The sequence below is a fragment of the Lacerta agilis genome, chromosome 6 (genome assembly GCF_009819535.1).
Source record: "Lacerta agilis isolate rLacAgi1 chromosome 6, rLacAgi1.pri, whole genome shotgun sequence".
NCBI classification, from domain to species: domain Eukaryota; kingdom Metazoa; phylum Chordata; class Lepidosauria; order Squamata; family Lacertidae; genus Lacerta; species Lacerta agilis.
This window is the reverse complement of record NC_046317.1, coordinates 20,952,458-20,969,133: the sequence shown is the minus strand read 5'-3', so window position 1 is coordinate 20,969,133 and position 16,676 is coordinate 20,952,458. Positions and strand designations below refer to the sequence as shown.

Here is a 16,676-nt window from a genome sequence, read left to right as displayed (position 1 = left end):
TTCGGCTCCCGTAGTCCCCCGCCCTAGCTACTGTCTTCCCCATGGAGTCCTCCTGGGCGACTCTGGGCATCGTAGCTTTCCTTTTCCTCTTGCCGCTTCTCTGCGCCGCGCGGTTCTTCCGAACGAGGCGAGCGCGCGTCCTGCCTAACGCCGCCGTCAGCCTCCTGGTGGTGGCCGGTTCTGGTAAGAAAGAGACGGCGGAGTTTGCCCACTCCGCGTTTTGTATAGATAAGCGTGGCCTAGTCCACCCGAACTACAATACCCAGCAAGTACAGCGGTAGGCTCCCCATCACAGCGTTCTTTGGCGCGAGGCATCCTGGGATTTGTAGTTCATATAGTGGGCCGAGGTTTGCACGGACCTGAGGTTCGTGCATTTGGTTTCGGGGAACCACCGTGAGGAGCCTCGAATCAGTTTATAAGTCGCCCAGCTAAAATGACTGTAGTTTTAGCTGAAGGGGATTCAAAGCCGGAAAGCAGCTTACAGAACCGTTTTCGCTGCTGTTGAGGGCAAATACTGGCGCCATGTGCATTGCGGCTATAATATTATTATTATTATTATTATTATTATTATTAATAATAATTTATTTATATTCCGCCTTTTCTCCAGACAGAGACTAAAGGAAGCTTACAGATAAAATAAGAACAGCTAAAAACATTTTCGGAGGGTGCGGAAATCTAAACATTAAAAACAACAACCAAACAATATAATGTATTTAAATTAAATATAATTTACTAAGCACATACAGATAATTACTGTGAAAAGAGCACGGCCCCGACCCTTTAATTCGAAACACTCTGTCCCAAAAAACCTGTTGGGATAAGAAGGTCTTCAGCTGCTGGAGGAAGGATAACAAGGAGGGAGCTAGTCTAGCTTCTCTAGGCAGGGAGTTCCAAAGTTGACCGGGAGCAGGCACAGAGAAGGCCTTATACCACACCCCTACCAAGCATGCCTGTGAGAGTGGTGGGACTGAGGGAAAGGCCTCCCCGGAACAGATCTCAGAACTTGGGCAGGTTTGTACGAGGGAATGCAGTCTCAGTTAGTTAGGTTGGACCTAAGCCATATAGGACTTGGTAAGTCATAACCAGCACTTTGAACAGTGCTCAGAAAAAGACCAGTAGCCAGCTTAGCTGTTGTAACACATGAGTTGTATGCTGCATTTGTAATGTGCAGCATTTGTGACAGCTGCATGCTTATGAATGCAGATGTCCCACACCACCTTGAAGTAAAATAGGAAATTCTTTCCAGTAGCACCTTAGAGACCAACTGAGTTTGTTCTTGGTATGAGCTTTCGTGTGCATGCACACTTCTTCAGATACCAAGCTCATACCAAGAACAAACTCAGTTGGTCTCTAAGGTGCTACTGGAAAGAATTTCCTATTTTACTTCAAGGTGGTGTGGGACTATTTTGTTTCGACTATGGCAGACCAACACGGCTACCCACCTGTAACTGACACCTTGAAGTACTTTACCCTGTAGTGTAAGCCCCGTGGCAGATGGCTGACACCAAGCTGCATTTGATGCATGGGTGAACACTTGCAGGCGAAGCGCAAGCTCATCTCAGTCAATCTGATAATAATATCTTCTCTGAAATAGGGATGTGCTGTTCCTTATACAAAGAGTAGGTGATACAGAGACGGTCCAAAGCACATAGTTGCCCATGACAGAAAATTAAAATACACCAATAATAAGCTAATTAATTTACAAATCAAAATGTCAGGTGAGATGACCTAATATATTCCCAATAATTGGTTCCCTTCTAAAACGTACAACAGCATCACATTAGTAGAATGCTTCTTGCAAATATAGACAAAAAATGTAAATTTGCCACAGGAAACCCAGTCAGTTGGGTGGGGTACAAATAATAAAATTAGTAGTAGTAGGAAAAAGAAGTTTGCAAACCTCAAAACAATTTTCTAGTATGTTGTATATATGATTTTTCTTTTAGGGAGACCCAAGCCCACTGGCCATGTAAATGTAACTTTTTAAAAAACAGAAATAAACTAGATTTGGAGTACAAACATATGGAAAACATTTGGCAGTTCAGACATTGGTTGACTGAGAGGGGGAAATGTGAAATGACTGAAATGAAAAGCATTGTGCTTTGATATGACATGAAAGTTATCTCTATGGGGTTTGATCTATACCGGCTCAGTCATCAACACACGTCAGTCTCCAGTTGATGCTACAGTCATCAGAGTCTTGCAGTTCGCTGATCTCTCACAAGCCACCTTCGCTTTTGTGTTTTTCAGGAGGGCACACTACAGAAATATTGAGGTTACTTAGTAGCCTGTCCCAAACATACTCTCCTAGACATTATGTTTTGGCTGATTCAGATAAGATGAGTGAAGAAAAAATCCGTTCTTTTGAACAACAAAGAGCTGAAACCTCCTCCAATTCCATGGTAAGTTGTGACATCTTTATTGATAACTGTTTGTTTATATTTCACGTGCCGAAATGGTGACTTAAATCGCTTATCAGCATGAGTTTCATTGGGCGCCATATCTGTAGTTCCAAGCACTTTGCTTTTCAATTTATCTTGCTGAATTGCTTCTTTATGCTTTTATCTTTATTGAATCTTACCTTTTACTCACAAACCCAAAAGTTAGCCAAGGGTGAATGTAGCTTTCACTCAGGCCAAAAAAAATTAGCCACCCCTGCTTTTAAGATAAGCCCTCGCTGAAATCAGCGAGGCATTTCCAAATAAGCATGTTTAGAATTGGGGATTATAATCAATTACTGTTTGTTCTCATTAATAATAATAATAATAATTCTGTACACAAGGGAGAAATGTGCACACAGTCAGAGGTTTCTTCTTAAAATGTCTGCTGGAGTGGCTTGAAAAGACAAGTTGCTTTTCATTTTTCAGTTTGTACTTTTCCCAGAAAAAAGGGCTTGCCTATCTTCAGGTTGTTAGCTGAAAAAATAAGCCTATGCTGCCAATACTCCTGGTAAATCAGTATACAATCAGCAGCACAGAAACGGCGCACACAAATCTACTAAACCATTCCACGTATAGAATTCTATATTGGTATTCCAATCAACAAGAAAGCAATGCAAAAAGTCAAACAAAGAAGCCACAAACAGAAAACTCATTCAAGTTGGTACAACAGGACAATTTCAGTCTTTAAATGTCTTTAGCCAGGCTCCTGACGAAAATAGATCCAGTCAGATGATATGTACAGATGTTAATAGATGAAAGCAAGTCCAATCAGATGGAATATTGACGATGTGACGCACAATAATTAGACAGGGTGCCGGCGTTTGTCCCCTGTTTCGCCCATGGACAATTTTGGGCTTCTTCAGTAAACTTTTTTCCAGGATTTACTGTATATTCATACATACAAATTTACATGTTACATCTCTAAACTAGAACATCTAGTCTTCTTCACAATATTCTTTTCACAAAGATTTGATACATTTGCACACTTTCAACTTCATATGCTAAGTTCTTTCTTGGCTTAAGCGTTAATTCGTCTTCTGTCCACTGAACAGAGTGAAAAATGTGGCACATCTGCCAATGCCATTTGCACAAACACATCTGCCTGCAGTTCCACTACAATGCGGCTGCAGCACCAGAGCAAGGTCATGCTTTGTGTTGGCGTAGCTGCTGGTAGCCGCATCCTAAACCCTTGGTGTGCTTGCCTAGCGAGCCCTAGTAGGCTCGGGGTGTTAAATGCATGTTCCTAGCTCTGTATGTGACTTCCAGCACATGTATGAAACATGGTCAAGCTTTTCCTCACTACAGCTTAGCCAGCAACTCTGTTTTAATCAGTTCAGCATGGGAAATAGCCAATTCCCATTTTGCACAATGAAGACAAACTGCTGGCAGGGGGTGGGGGAAACAACACAAATATTTCTCTTTAATCTCTTGCTACATGCAATTATTGACAAAAAAAACAGAAAGAAGGGTGGCATCTGATAGGATCTTTTATAAATGCACGTCAACATACATCTGTTTCCTTTTAAGTATCTTAACAAGTTCTGTGTAACCCAAACTCAGGAAAATGAAAGCTTTGTTTCAGTTGGACCTGCTTCTGAAGGTTTTAAATTTTGTTATTGTTAACATGCTTCTATGCCGTGTTTTGTTTTGAGGTTTCAGGCTTGGGCTTATCTCCACTAAAGTGTCTTTTACTTTGTAACATTTATTACAATATGAGATTGCTTTTTTGGAGTGGGGGTTGTCGTCTGATCTAGTACCTATCAAGTTCTAAGGGTTACGACTCCGCTGAGAACTCAGATCATTGAACCACATCACTGTTCTGTCTCGGATCTCTGAGGCGGAATTTTTGTTCCCACTTGGAGGGCATACATTTATTCCTTCCTTCCTTTCTTTTTCGTTTGAGCGCTTGTAGTCTCCTCCATGAAACTGGAAGAAGGAATTTAGCCCCCATCCCTGTAGAACAAGCAATATCATCAGGGGGAAAGATGAAATGGAGTGAAATGTAGATTTCAAAATATTGTTTATCTGAATTTATATAAGGTCTGCCACTTGATTAAAGAAATCATAGTGGGTTAGTCATATCTGCCCTGGTAGCTCAGTTGGTAGAGCAGAAGACTCTTGATCTCAGGGCCATGGGTTTAAGTTCCACGTTGGGCAGAAGATACCTGCATTGCAGGGGGTTGGGATAGATGACCCTTTTGGTCCCTTCCAACACTTCTGTGAGTTTTATGGTGCACTTCTGTGCACATCTGCACTGAAGTTAAGTCCTATTGAGTTCAGTGGGTTTTGTTCCCAAGGAAGCAGGTACAGGACTGCAGCACCAACCAGTTAAGGATGCAATCCTATTACACTCATGTGGGAGTAAGTCTCATTGAACTCAATAGGACTTTCATCTGAGTAGACATACAGTGGTACCTCATGTTGCGAACGGGATCCGTTGCGGAGCGCCACGTCTGTGCATGCTCGCGTGATTTGGCGCTTCTGCGCATGCGCATGACATCATTTCACACGTCTGCGAATGCGCGAACTGCTGAACCTGGCATTAAACCGTTCCGGTACTTCCGGGTTAGGCACGTTCGTAACCCGCGCCAAATGCAACCTGCAGCGGCCGTAGCATGAGGCATGACTGTATATAGGCTTGCCCTGTAAGACTGCAACCCTACACACGTGTGGTGTAGTGGTTAAGAGCGGTGGGCTCATAATCTGGTGTACCAGGTTTGATTCCCTGCTCCTCCACATGCAGCTGCTGGGTGACCTTGGGCTAGTCACACTTCTCTGAAGTCTCTCAGCCTCACTCACCTCACAGAGTGTTTGTTGTGGGGGAGGAAGGGAAAGGAGAATGTTAACCGCTTTGAGACTCCATCGGGTAGTGACAAAGCGGGATATCAAATCCAAACTCTTCTTCTTCTTCAGAATGAACCCTGTGGAACCTACAGTGGGACTTCCTCAGTTTAGTTTATTCACTTTGATTTACACATTGCTTCACACAACCAAAAAGAAGTTCCAAAGCGATTTGCAAAAACAAGAACATACCACCCATAGCCACTTAGCCTAGCATGAGAATGAGCACCGTAAAACAAACACACAAACAAAAAGCCAGACCATTAGTGCTGTTCAAAGCCTGGGAGAATAGAAACATTCAGCCTAGTTGCTGAAAAACTGACCAAGTCTACTTAAGAGGTTTTTAAGATTAAGCTGCATAAAAATTCAGTTCAAAAAAAGTTATTTATTTAAGTCGGCACCAGGAGAGGTTCTCTGAGACCAAGAATACAGGAAGGCATTGGAGCATAGGCAAGCCTTGTTGCTTGAACAAGGCTTAAGTGGAACAAGATGCCTACCTATACCCTTTCCAGGGGAATCCTGTAGTCAGCAGGAGTGGCAGGATCCCCAGGGCATGGATGAGGAATGGCAGGAGCCCCAAGGCTGAGAAGCTGCCTCCTAGAGAGGTTCACAACAAGGGGGAGCTGCACACAAATCCAGCCCTTGCTGACACAAAGCTATAGAGCTGGTAATTTGTTCAGGATGGGGAGGGGATCCTTGCATGTAGTCTGATGCTTCTCTTAAGGATCTGTTGTGGGCAACAGATTAAAAATTATATTTTTTAAAAAATGTAAAAATGAGCTAAAATAAATCCACTGCTGTAAATCGCACCACCACATCTCACCCACGTAAAATGGGTTGGGGTGGCCTCCTTATGGCTGTGGGCTTCACAGCATTTTTCTCACCAACGTCACAAAAAAATTCCTGCTCGTGTTTTCTGTTTGGGCAAGACATTCCAAAGATGAAGGATTCAACATTCTTGGCACATGCAAGGTGAAAACAACAAAATTGCTTCGGGTGTGAATGAGCACTAGCAGCCAAGGCATCTTCCAGTTTTTGATGACTTAAAAAAAAAAATAGGCAGTTTCTTTGAAGATGGAACCTAGCTGTGAGGTAGGTTAGGCCGAGAGGCAATGACCGGCCCAGGCTTCATGGCCAAGTGGGGATTTGAACCCTGGCCTCCCAGGTCCTACTCCAGCACCCTAACCAGTGTGCCGCACTACCTTCTGCCAGTTCAGCTGGTGTGACAGCTGCAGCCATTCCTGGATCAAAACACCTTAGCTATAGTAGTCTAGGCATTAGTAACCCACAGATTGGATTACGGCAGTGCACTCTATGTAGGCCTCCCCTTAAGGTTGGTCCAGGAAGCTACAGGTAGTGCAGAATGCTACAGTCTGGCTGTTGGAGGAGGTGCCCTATCAACAGCACATAAATCCTGTGCTGAAATAGTTGCACTGGGTGCCATACAAGACTTAATTCTAATGTTTTACTATTCGCATATCAAGCCCTGAATGACTTGGGACTAGGATACCTTTTGGAACGCCTGCTTGTTGCAGTCCTGCTTGGTCACTTTGAAGCTCAAGAGAGACACCCCTAAGTAGTGCCATATGCTTCCAGGGTTGGTCTTTAGTGTGGCAGGACCTGCCCTTTGGAGGGCTTCCTCCAGTGAACATCAGGCCAGCACCTACAATATTGGCATTTAAGAGGCAGCTGAAATCTCACCTGTCCGTCCAGGCCTTCCTTGATGGGGTCACACAGCTATATTCCTGTATTAATTTGATCTATCCATTTGCAATGTATTTTATTTTATGGATGCAGTTTTGTTATTATTTTTTTCTGTGCCCTGTGTTTTTCTTAATTTGGTATAGAAATTTTTGAGCCTGGACAAACTGGTTAATCTTAGCCGTGGTTAGCTGAAGCAAGCCAGCTCCAGACCATAGTTTAGGCTGGCTTTTTTCAACCAACCATAGAAAAGAGTTAACTACAGGTTAGAGTTTGATAGACACACTAAGCAAAAGCAAAAGCTTCTAAAGTCTTCCTTGTTGGGTGTAAGGAGGAGTGTGCAAGCATGAGGGTTTCTGAGGCTCATTTTTGCAACACTAAATTATGCTTAGCATTACGTCTGAGCTGCAACTTCCGTTGTTGTTTCACCTTAGTAATCATTGTGAAGTCAAGCATACCTTGGTGGGGATTAGTTTTGTACTAACTTTGTCAAAAAGATGTATGAACCTGTGTCCTAACTTATGACACAAAGTGATGCGGGTATTGGGAGGATGCTTTGCAAGGTGAGGTTAGAGCAGAACACTTTTAATAGGAAGCTCGGAAGACTTCAGTTCAACACCATCTGTTGCTGGCAATTCATTTTACTGTCCACTAGGTGGAGCGATAAGCCAATTGTTCTTGTGCTGCATAAGCTGGACAGTTTGAGCACTGTTTGAAAAACAAGGAGGGAGACATTTGCTTGCATTTTCCAAGTGGCTTTATGCATCTGTGCTGCCATGTTCGGGTCTTGCACACATATTCATAATGTGTTTAAAAGCATGTGCCGGATGCTGCTTGCAGGGGAGGGGTGAAAATCCTGTGAAACGCCAGGGCATCTGTGTGCTCTCTTTTGCAAATGGAGAACTCGCTCCTTCGGAACATGGAAATAGGTTGCAATCTGGAGGCCACAGTCACAAGCCCAACCCAAGAGCCCCATCTCTTGTATCTGTTCCTTTTTTGTGAATGGGAGGTGTGCAGCAAGCAAAGATAGCAGCAGCCTTATGGAACTATTTTGCAAACTGTCAAGAGTCATCTTGTGTAAATCTGTCAATTTATTCCCTTGTTTTCCAAGTTCACCCTCCACCGCATTCCCAGAAGCCGGGAGGTCCATCAGTTGTGGAGCTCCTCTGTGCTGACGACTCTGCGTTCCATGTTTTACTCTCTCCCTTTGACCTTCAGACTCAAGCCGGATTTGGTATGTAAAACAACTGTTGCAGACAAATGATGAAGAAATGCCTTGTCTGTTCCAAAAGGAAATAACTAATCGGAGATAACAAACATCTAAATATGCATACAAATTTAGGACTGGTTCCTGCAGGGTTTACTTCCCTCGATTGAGTCCTCCAACCTTTAAGCAGCTCTCTTGTGCAATGCAGCATTTTCAGGCTATTTTCAATGTGGTAGTAGGTACTCATAAAACAGGGTATTATCAGTCTGTCTAGCTGATTTATATCAAAGGTAACAGAAGTTAGATCAGGATCTAGTGGAAGATATTGCAGTGATTTGCAGCCAGATAGCAAGGATTTCCAGTTCCAAATTGTTTAACAATAGCAACAACAACTTGACTTTTTTATTAGGGTGCTGCAATAAGAAGGCTAACCAGGAGTGAAGTTTTTGAAAGGACTGTGAACTCACCTCAGTTTTTCTACTAAAAAAAAATTCCTTCAGCTCACGTGCTCAGAGGCATCCTGTTCTTCCATTCCAAATAGGTGTCCTTTGTGCCTTGCTTGGTAGGATCATGGGGTTCTAGTGAACAACAAAGTAGACTCAACATTCCTGTTTATACAATATGAAAACTCTGATTGTCTTCTATTCATCTGTAATAAAGAGAAAGAAGTGTGTCTGATGGTACCTTGAGACTAAAAGTGAAATCCAACAATGCCCACCTGCCAGCAGAGTGGGCACCCTATTTAGAATGGATTATCTCTCTTCAAGGTACCCCACAAATCTGCTCTGGGCAGCTGGGGGACCAGACGGAGCAGATTTGGAGGGCCACAGGACCTGTAGAGGGAAGAAGATGACGGGAAACTCCTCTCACACAAGCAGAAGTCTGCTTCCTTGGCGTTGGGATTGTTGCCCTAAATCTTTAGAAGCTTTTTTTTTTTGTAACGTGGCAAAGCTTTCTTATAGAGAGTGCTAAATTGGACCACAGATGAGGTTAGATAGTCTGCTAGGAGAAGCTTGTGCCATGTTGTAATAACAACGTTCTAAAAAGTTAGTTTCAAGGTAACTTTTCTTTCTGTCTAACTTTTCTTTCTGTCTAACTTTTTCTTTCTATCTGGCACCACCCCCACCCCCCACCCCCAGAAGAGCAATGTGGGAACAGAGTAGGGCTTGTTGACTGTCCATTGCAAAGTCAGAGGGGGTGGAACACTCTCCAGACTTCAAAGTGATTCTCCCGTAAAGCTAGTTGCTGACCAGAGTATGAAGGAAAACAAAGGAGAGACCTTTGTGGAGCCCATCCCTGTTCCCCATTTCTTCCCCATACATTGATTTTTGCTTTTCATTAAAGAGGAAGCAAAATGCCTTAATTCAAATGAAACAGACCGTCTTTATGCGACGAGTACATTAGGACATTGCCTTGTTACAGCGATGGCTCCCTTTAATTAGCAACAATTGTATTGAGTTTCCATCATAAGGGAAATTGTCTGGAAAATCAAACAGACCATTACATTGCTGGAGGAGATGATGTGGAAAAAGTCAAAGGAGAAAGGGTATCGGCGGGTAACTTAGCGATAGTTTAACTTCTGTTATAGCTTTTTCACTTGAAATAGCAGTGCCAAAAAATACAGAGCTGGTGCCAGAGTGCCTCATGGACTTTGCACTGGAATCTCCTCTGAGGGTGTGTGTGTGTGTGTTTAAAAAAAAGCGACTCTCGTTGCAACAGAATGGAGTTTTGCCAATGCATAGTGAAACTGAATATACTCTGCTCAGCCGCAGCAGCAGCACTCAGGTGCTTTGATTTAGAGCAACTTGTAGACTGGCTTGCGAAGTGCTGTGCATTGTGGCTAAGGGTGTGGCCACAAGTCCCCTGTTGAAATCTCTCCTCATCCGTGATTTTCTATAGGTGGCTGTAAGCAATAGGCTCTTTCTCTCCTCCCACTCCTGTCTTAATGCCTGTGGTATAGGGCTGGCAAGACTGTTTTGGTTAGGATTGCTGAAATAATGTATAAGAGATGCTTTTGAGCGCTCATCTGAACACATGCAGCTGCCTTATGCAGAGTCAAATCATCTCGTTTAGTGGTGTGGAACCTGCAGTTGTAGTTACTGAAGTACAACTCCCATTATCCCTGACCATTGGTCCTACTGAGTGATGGGAACTGTTGTTCAACAACACCCCGAGGGTCATAGGTTCGCTATCACTTCCACCACTGCAGTTCAGCTGGAAGGGGCACCAACAGAAAAGCACCAAAGGATGCATCTGCCACCCAAAACAAATACATATTCAAAGCACTTCTGAAGGTCTGGAGTACGGTAGCTTTCCAGAGGTCAGCTGGCAACAAATTTCAGAGTCGTGGGGCTACCACAGAGAAGGCCCTGTGACGTGCAAACCAAGAGGACCTCCATTCTTAATCATTACGTGTGGGCAGGTGGATACAGGTGTAAGTTGTCCTTCAGATAACTCTGTCTCAGATCACCCAAGGCTTTGAAGGTGAAAACCAGCTAATGTAAATAGCTGGAGAAAAATTAATCCATTCGTAAGGGAGGCGCCGCCAACGGCTTTCTGTCGTAAAACCGACGTTAGAGATGTTAACTGCCGCCTCTTTTAAAGTGTCTTGGGAAAGAGAATCTGATAACAATTGAAAGGGAGAGCTGCATATTGTTTGATAAGTTTCTCCCTGAACGCTTTGAGGCATTGCATCTTTTTCTAAGAGCAACAGCGCACAACCCCTTTATCATACGGCTTGGCGTAATATGTTATTACATGGACATTTATCAGTCAGAGTATCTAGCTTTGAGATTGAAAGCCACCTTAACAACAACATATATTTAACTCTGCTTGGGTGAGACTGTGTTTACTGAGCCACGGAGCACGACATCCTTGGCAGGCTACCAGGTCCCAAAGGTTTAAAAAGTCTTCAGAGGGGGGTGGAACAAAAAAAGGTTGGCGTTCCGAGTTGACAGCATCTGTCAAAGGCATCTGCCATGGAGCTCAACTTCAAAAGTGTTAAAAATAGGAAACACCAAAAAAAAGCACCAAATGAGGCCCAAATGACACGGTTGCCGTGCTGGAATCTGTGGACACACTAGGCGTTAATCAGTGTAGGCAGGTTGTTTCTGTCGTTCTTCTATTTCTACTGTACTGCTAGTGGGGAAGCAGTGGGATTTCAGAATGCTTTCAAAAAGTCACTTGCGTCTAGCAAGACCTGATTGTGCAGATTCTTGTGCCCTCCCAAACTCCTCTCCACGGCAAGAAGAAATCCGAGGAGCTCAAGGAATGCGAGATTAAGCAAATACAGCAAGCGCTGCCCTCAACATTACTTTGTGGGAATAAGTGGCAGTCAAGCAGCCTTGCCTGCAAGCAGGGCTTTGGTGGTAACAAGCAGCGAGAGCAATTGGCTATGGCACAAGGTTGTAGACACAGCACAGCACAGCAGGCGCTGGAAGACAGATCACACGCAGTGGTTTGTTAATTACATTTAAAGCTTGTTTTCTCCTCCAAGGAGGTCAAAGTAGCATACATGCCTCTTGCGTTTTTTCCTTCACAACAACACTGTAAGGTAGGTTAGGCACAGAGATAGTAACTGCCCCATGGTTATCCAGTGAGCTTCAGGGTTGAGTGGGGATCAGTTTGACATCCTCGCCACTCTACCATTCTGGTGTTTGCCTGTGCGTAGCAGTTTGTTGTTGTGCCGGCAAAGCAACTAGCCAAAGAAGTCTACCCAAGTTCCTAGCCCACAGGAAGATTTTTACCAACCTGTGCTCTCCCAGTATAACCGCATTTAGCCATTAGGGTGTAAAAGAGAGAGGATGTGCTTCCGCAGTGCTTCGTTCATTTCCTTTTTATAGGGCACCTCCATCCAATTACTGCTTTTGTGTATTTCCCCCAGTGACAAACTTCCAAGCCCTTTTCAGAGCAATGTATTTTCCTCAGGTGTGGATTGCATCAGGGCTATCCTCCCCCTCTCTTTTAAAGGGTTTTCATCACATTTTCTAACTAGGTGTCGGGTGGCATATTAGGAAAGTGAATTTATCCCCACTCAGCACACATTCAACACAACATTTGCAGTGGACAAGGAGGGGGTGGAGTTGGGCCAGAGAGAAGGGGCGGGGCCTGGGGAGGAGGTGTGGCTTAGGCCGAGTCCCAAGGGGTCAGATAGAAATGTCTGGAGCATCATATTGTGCTCCTGGGTCTGAAGTTCCCCATCTCCATCCCTTCCCATAGAAAGGTTATGTGCTTAAAAGTTTTGTTCTGCAGCAATCCCATGGTAACCTCTCGTGTTTATGTTAAATTTATAAGCAAAGCCTCCTGTTATTCCCTTCCCTTCTCTCCAGTACTTCCCAACTCCATGCCTCACACAAGGAGGAGGAGGACATAAATGTCTGGGGAAACTGCACAACGTTGATAATTTATATCCGGCATCTAGCACCATTTGAGTTTCGTATATATTGACTAAATTACCTGGATGGGAGCATTGAAACCTACCTAGGGTTGTAATCCCTAAATTGCAGTAGGGAGATGTAAAGGCAGTGCAAATGCCTATGGTAAGATACCTTGCTTAAGGCTGCTTGGCATAGTTGAGATCTGAACTGGGGGGGGGGCACTCTTCCTATGCTTAAATGTTTATAAATTCAAAGAAAAAAAAGCAATATTCCAGGGCTTTTTTTTTTTTTTGCCAGAACTCACCGGAACTCAATTCCGGCACCTTTCAGGTGAGTGCCATTGCCATTATAAGAGAACAAGGGAGGCATTCATGGTGAGTTCTGGCACCTCTTTTTCTATAAAAAATAGCACTGCAAGAATCTATCTGTTTAGATAAAGCCTTCTCTATGACAGGCTGTTTTTCTATATGCTTTCTCCACCAAGACAGCATTTCTTTTACATGCACAAACCCTGCATCCTATTGCCTGAAGTGATGAAGCCCAGGAAAAAGCTTTGCCTCTTGATTCTACCGACTGACCTAAGGCACTCCAATGTTTTCCTTCCTGCTCTGTGTGAGAGAGTGACAAGGCAAGGATTCCATCTGGCTTCTTAATGGATTTCATGCTTGTTTACAGCTGGATAGGCTGGAGGCAGCTGTCTCGTTTAAGGCCGACTACAACACCATTTGCTTACCGTATCTCCCAAAGGTGCCACGTTAGGCACCCTAAGGTGGGATTGGGTAGGGAGTACCCTCAGTGCATACATACAGCATTATGGAGATGAACAAGCAGTGTAAGGTGCCGGATTCACAGTCTTGCTAAGTTCCACCATAGCAAACAGATACAATTGTTATAGAAACGCTCACACAGTGATGAAAGGCGATCTTTATTTCACTTAGCTAAGACTTTCCATTCTCTCCGCAGCTCTCAAAATGTCTTAAGTTCATAGCGCTTCTGTAGCATGCTAGAATGGATAATAAGGTATTGTTCCTTTGTAGCATGATTTGCATTAGGGCTTTCCCCCCACTTTTTATTAGAGGAGAGAGTACAAACCTAGATTACTTTCCAGTATATTATTAGCTTCTTCTGTCCTGATCTCTGGAGTTTACAGAGCACATAGAAAAATGGATGATGATGGTGGTGGTGATTAAAACGCAGATTTCTCCTGTTGGAGAGAATTTGCTAAATTGCTTTGTGGGGGTTTTCCATCCATAACTTGTCTGACAAAATACTGCGCTCTGTGTGTGTGTGTGTGTGTGTGTGTGTGTGTATTGTCTCATATGCTTTTTTAAATTGGAGAACAAACATATTGCGGTTGTATCTAAAGTAGTGCTATGTGAATGTTGCAAAAGGATTTCTGCTTGCACAATGGAATGTTCTTTCCCTGCCGTCCCCTCCACACACCTCCTAAATCTGTAGGGTTTTCCCCAACCCTCTGGAAGGATACCATAAATCCTTGTGCTAACACAACAAGGACATTGGATACCATCCTTGATGTGTAAAGTCCTGCTGTGGGCAGGTCAGTATTTCTCATAGAGTTGGCCACTGTGGGAACAGAACGCTGGGCTAGATGTCTTGCTCCTCTTATGTTTTCATCCTCTGTTCCTTGAAGACCTACCTAAAGATGGGTACAGCTGGATACGGTGTCCTCGGCAGGCAAGAAGGCCAACTTGGGACTCATATCCATGACCCTGAAATTAAGAGCCTCATGCTGTACTGACTGGGTTATCCCAGACAGGCCTGCCAGAAAGACAATAGCGATGACACTTTGTCCAATATGTAAAGATAGGTGCTGCCACACCAAAGACCTGATTCTGACATTGCATGGATTAGACCTCCTGAGAAGACCATACCTGCCATTCTCAAGGGCAGCCCCTCATAGAGCACAATGCAGCAATCCAACCTGGAAGTTACAGCACATGGGCAACAGCAGTTGGGCTGTCTCAGTTAAGAAACAGCTGCAGCTCTCATATCAGCCAAAGCCAGAGTACCCCCCAGACTATGAACCTGCTTTTTCAGGGAGAGTGCAACCCCGTCCAAAACAGGCAATTGATCAATTATCCAGACTTGGGAACCACTCACCCAGAGTGCCTCCGGCTTACCAGGATTCAGAGTCAGTTTGTTGGTCCTCATCCAGCCCACCAGCAAGTTCAGGCACTGCTCCAGGGCTTGCATAGCCTCTCTAATTCGGATATTACAAAGAAATAGAGCTGGTCACCCATCAGTTTGCCCCAGATCTCTTAATGACTAGGAGCTCTCCTTGGTCCTGCAACAACTGACCTTCCCTTGCCACTTCACCCCATGGGCTGCTTTGCAAGGCCAAAGCAGAACACCCAGTGTGAAAAGTTTGGTCTCTTGCCCTTCACGTATAATTTCAAGGGGGAGAAATGCTTCAAGTCGACTAGAAATATATTTGTGCCAATAATAAGAATTGCAAATTGCTAACATGAGACATTCCTATAAGCTGCAGTGGATGCATCTGTGTAATGTTCATTTTGTTAATATTGAGCATGACAGAGCTTAAGCTGAGTGCATTTTTAATCCCATTGGTTTCAGTATGAGAGAGTTAAGAACATGTTCAATTCGCCTGCTGAAATCAATGAAACTTAAACATATCTAAAGTTGGCAGGATCATAACAATTGTTCTGAACAACAACCAAAAAGCAACAATTTGCATTCTTTATACAGCCCATATTAATTTCAATCAATATCAGGGCTGGGTAAGATGTGACCCTCCAGATGTTTCTGAACTATAGTTCTCATCCTCCCTGACCACTGGCCATGGTTGGTGGAAAGTGCCATTCAACAGCATCTGGAAGGCCACAGGTTAGCAACCCCTGGCCTAGATATACAATCCAGTGCTGCAAAGCAACCAAGTCAGAAACTTAATTGGAAAATATAATGGCTAATGTAGGAAAATATAAACAGAAGTCATCCATACCTACAAGGCAAAGCTCCTGCATTAGAGGCAGAAAAATGAAACCCAAATTCAGAGGTGGTCATGCTTAAATCCCATCCATTTCAAGGGAACTTAAAAGTTCAGCACAACTTTAGTTCTCCCGCTGATTTAAATGGGACTTGGACTAACTTGCTCTGGATTGGGACCACCATTCCCTATTATTTTTTTGTGCAGCTTTAGTATTTTAGGAAGGAGGCCTGCAGCCAGGGTTGCTTTTGTTATTGTTAACGGGGAAGCTCTCCTGAAACCAGTTAACGCACCTCCAGCACTAAGGACATCAGAAATAAATGCGGCTTACAGCAATTCTGTGTATGGTTTCAGACCATTACCTTCTAATAGCGTTGAACATGCAGTTTCAACTGGTTCTATTCAGTGCCCTCCTGAGTACCGGTGGGGGAGAGGAGAGGAAGCTGCGATATGATCTCCAGTATTTAGAAAGAACACAGTGTGGCTGATAATTACCTAAGCAATAATATCTGATAGCATGAGAGAGGTCTTAATGTTCTTTGTTTCATCAATAACGGAGGTTGCATTCCTTTGGATATCTGCTTTGGAAATATCCAAGCTGTCAGGCCTCTTTTTTTGGCTAGAGAAATTGGAGGTGGGGGCGGGGAGAGAGAGAGAGTTGAGTTTAAACTGCCTAAGCATGGCTGTAAGTGCACACATTAGTCACAGTCCTGCAATCTGCCTCCCCACCCACAATACACACGGAGGGTGCAGAACAGCTGTAGATAATAGGATAGGGACCCTCTCAGCCAGTCCCTAACTCCCTGCCCTCTTCACTTGCATCCAGTCTAAGAGGTGGCCCTGTCTGTCAGCTTCCTCCTCCTTAGTTGGAGGAGGAGCCTTTGCAGAATTCAGCAGGGAGGGAGATGGGGGGCTGACTCGTTCTGGCTCCACCTGCCATTGTCATCTCTGCCTTCCACCCTGTCAGTCCCAATGGGCACCAGTCATCACCGAGCCAAAGTACGTGTGGGACTCCATGAGGTGATGCGCAGGGGGACCTTGGCTTCAAAGAACTGCATTGCCACGTGGATGACTAAGAAGGAACAGTCTGGCTACTCACTTGCAGTATTTCTATACCACCCAGTAGCAAAGGTTCTCTAGGTGGT

The 16,676-nt window shown here is 44.1% G+C and overlaps 1 protein-coding gene across 1 annotated transcript in view; it reads left to right on the top strand.

The window, feature by feature from the left end:
• The window catches only part of ALG14 (ALG14 UDP-N-acetylglucosaminyltransferase subunit), a 29,361-nt gene continuing 12,685 nt past the window's right edge, over positions 1–16,676 (top strand). The window contains exons 1-3 of the mRNA XM_033151568.1: positions 1–183; positions 2,251–2,402; positions 8,095–8,217. Of these exons, the coding sequence (XP_033007459.1) occupies positions 42–183; positions 2,251–2,402; positions 8,095–8,217 (417 nt within the window). The 5' untranslated portion in view covers positions 1–41. The remainder of the gene's footprint in view (positions 184–2,250; positions 2,403–8,094; positions 8,218–16,676) is intronic.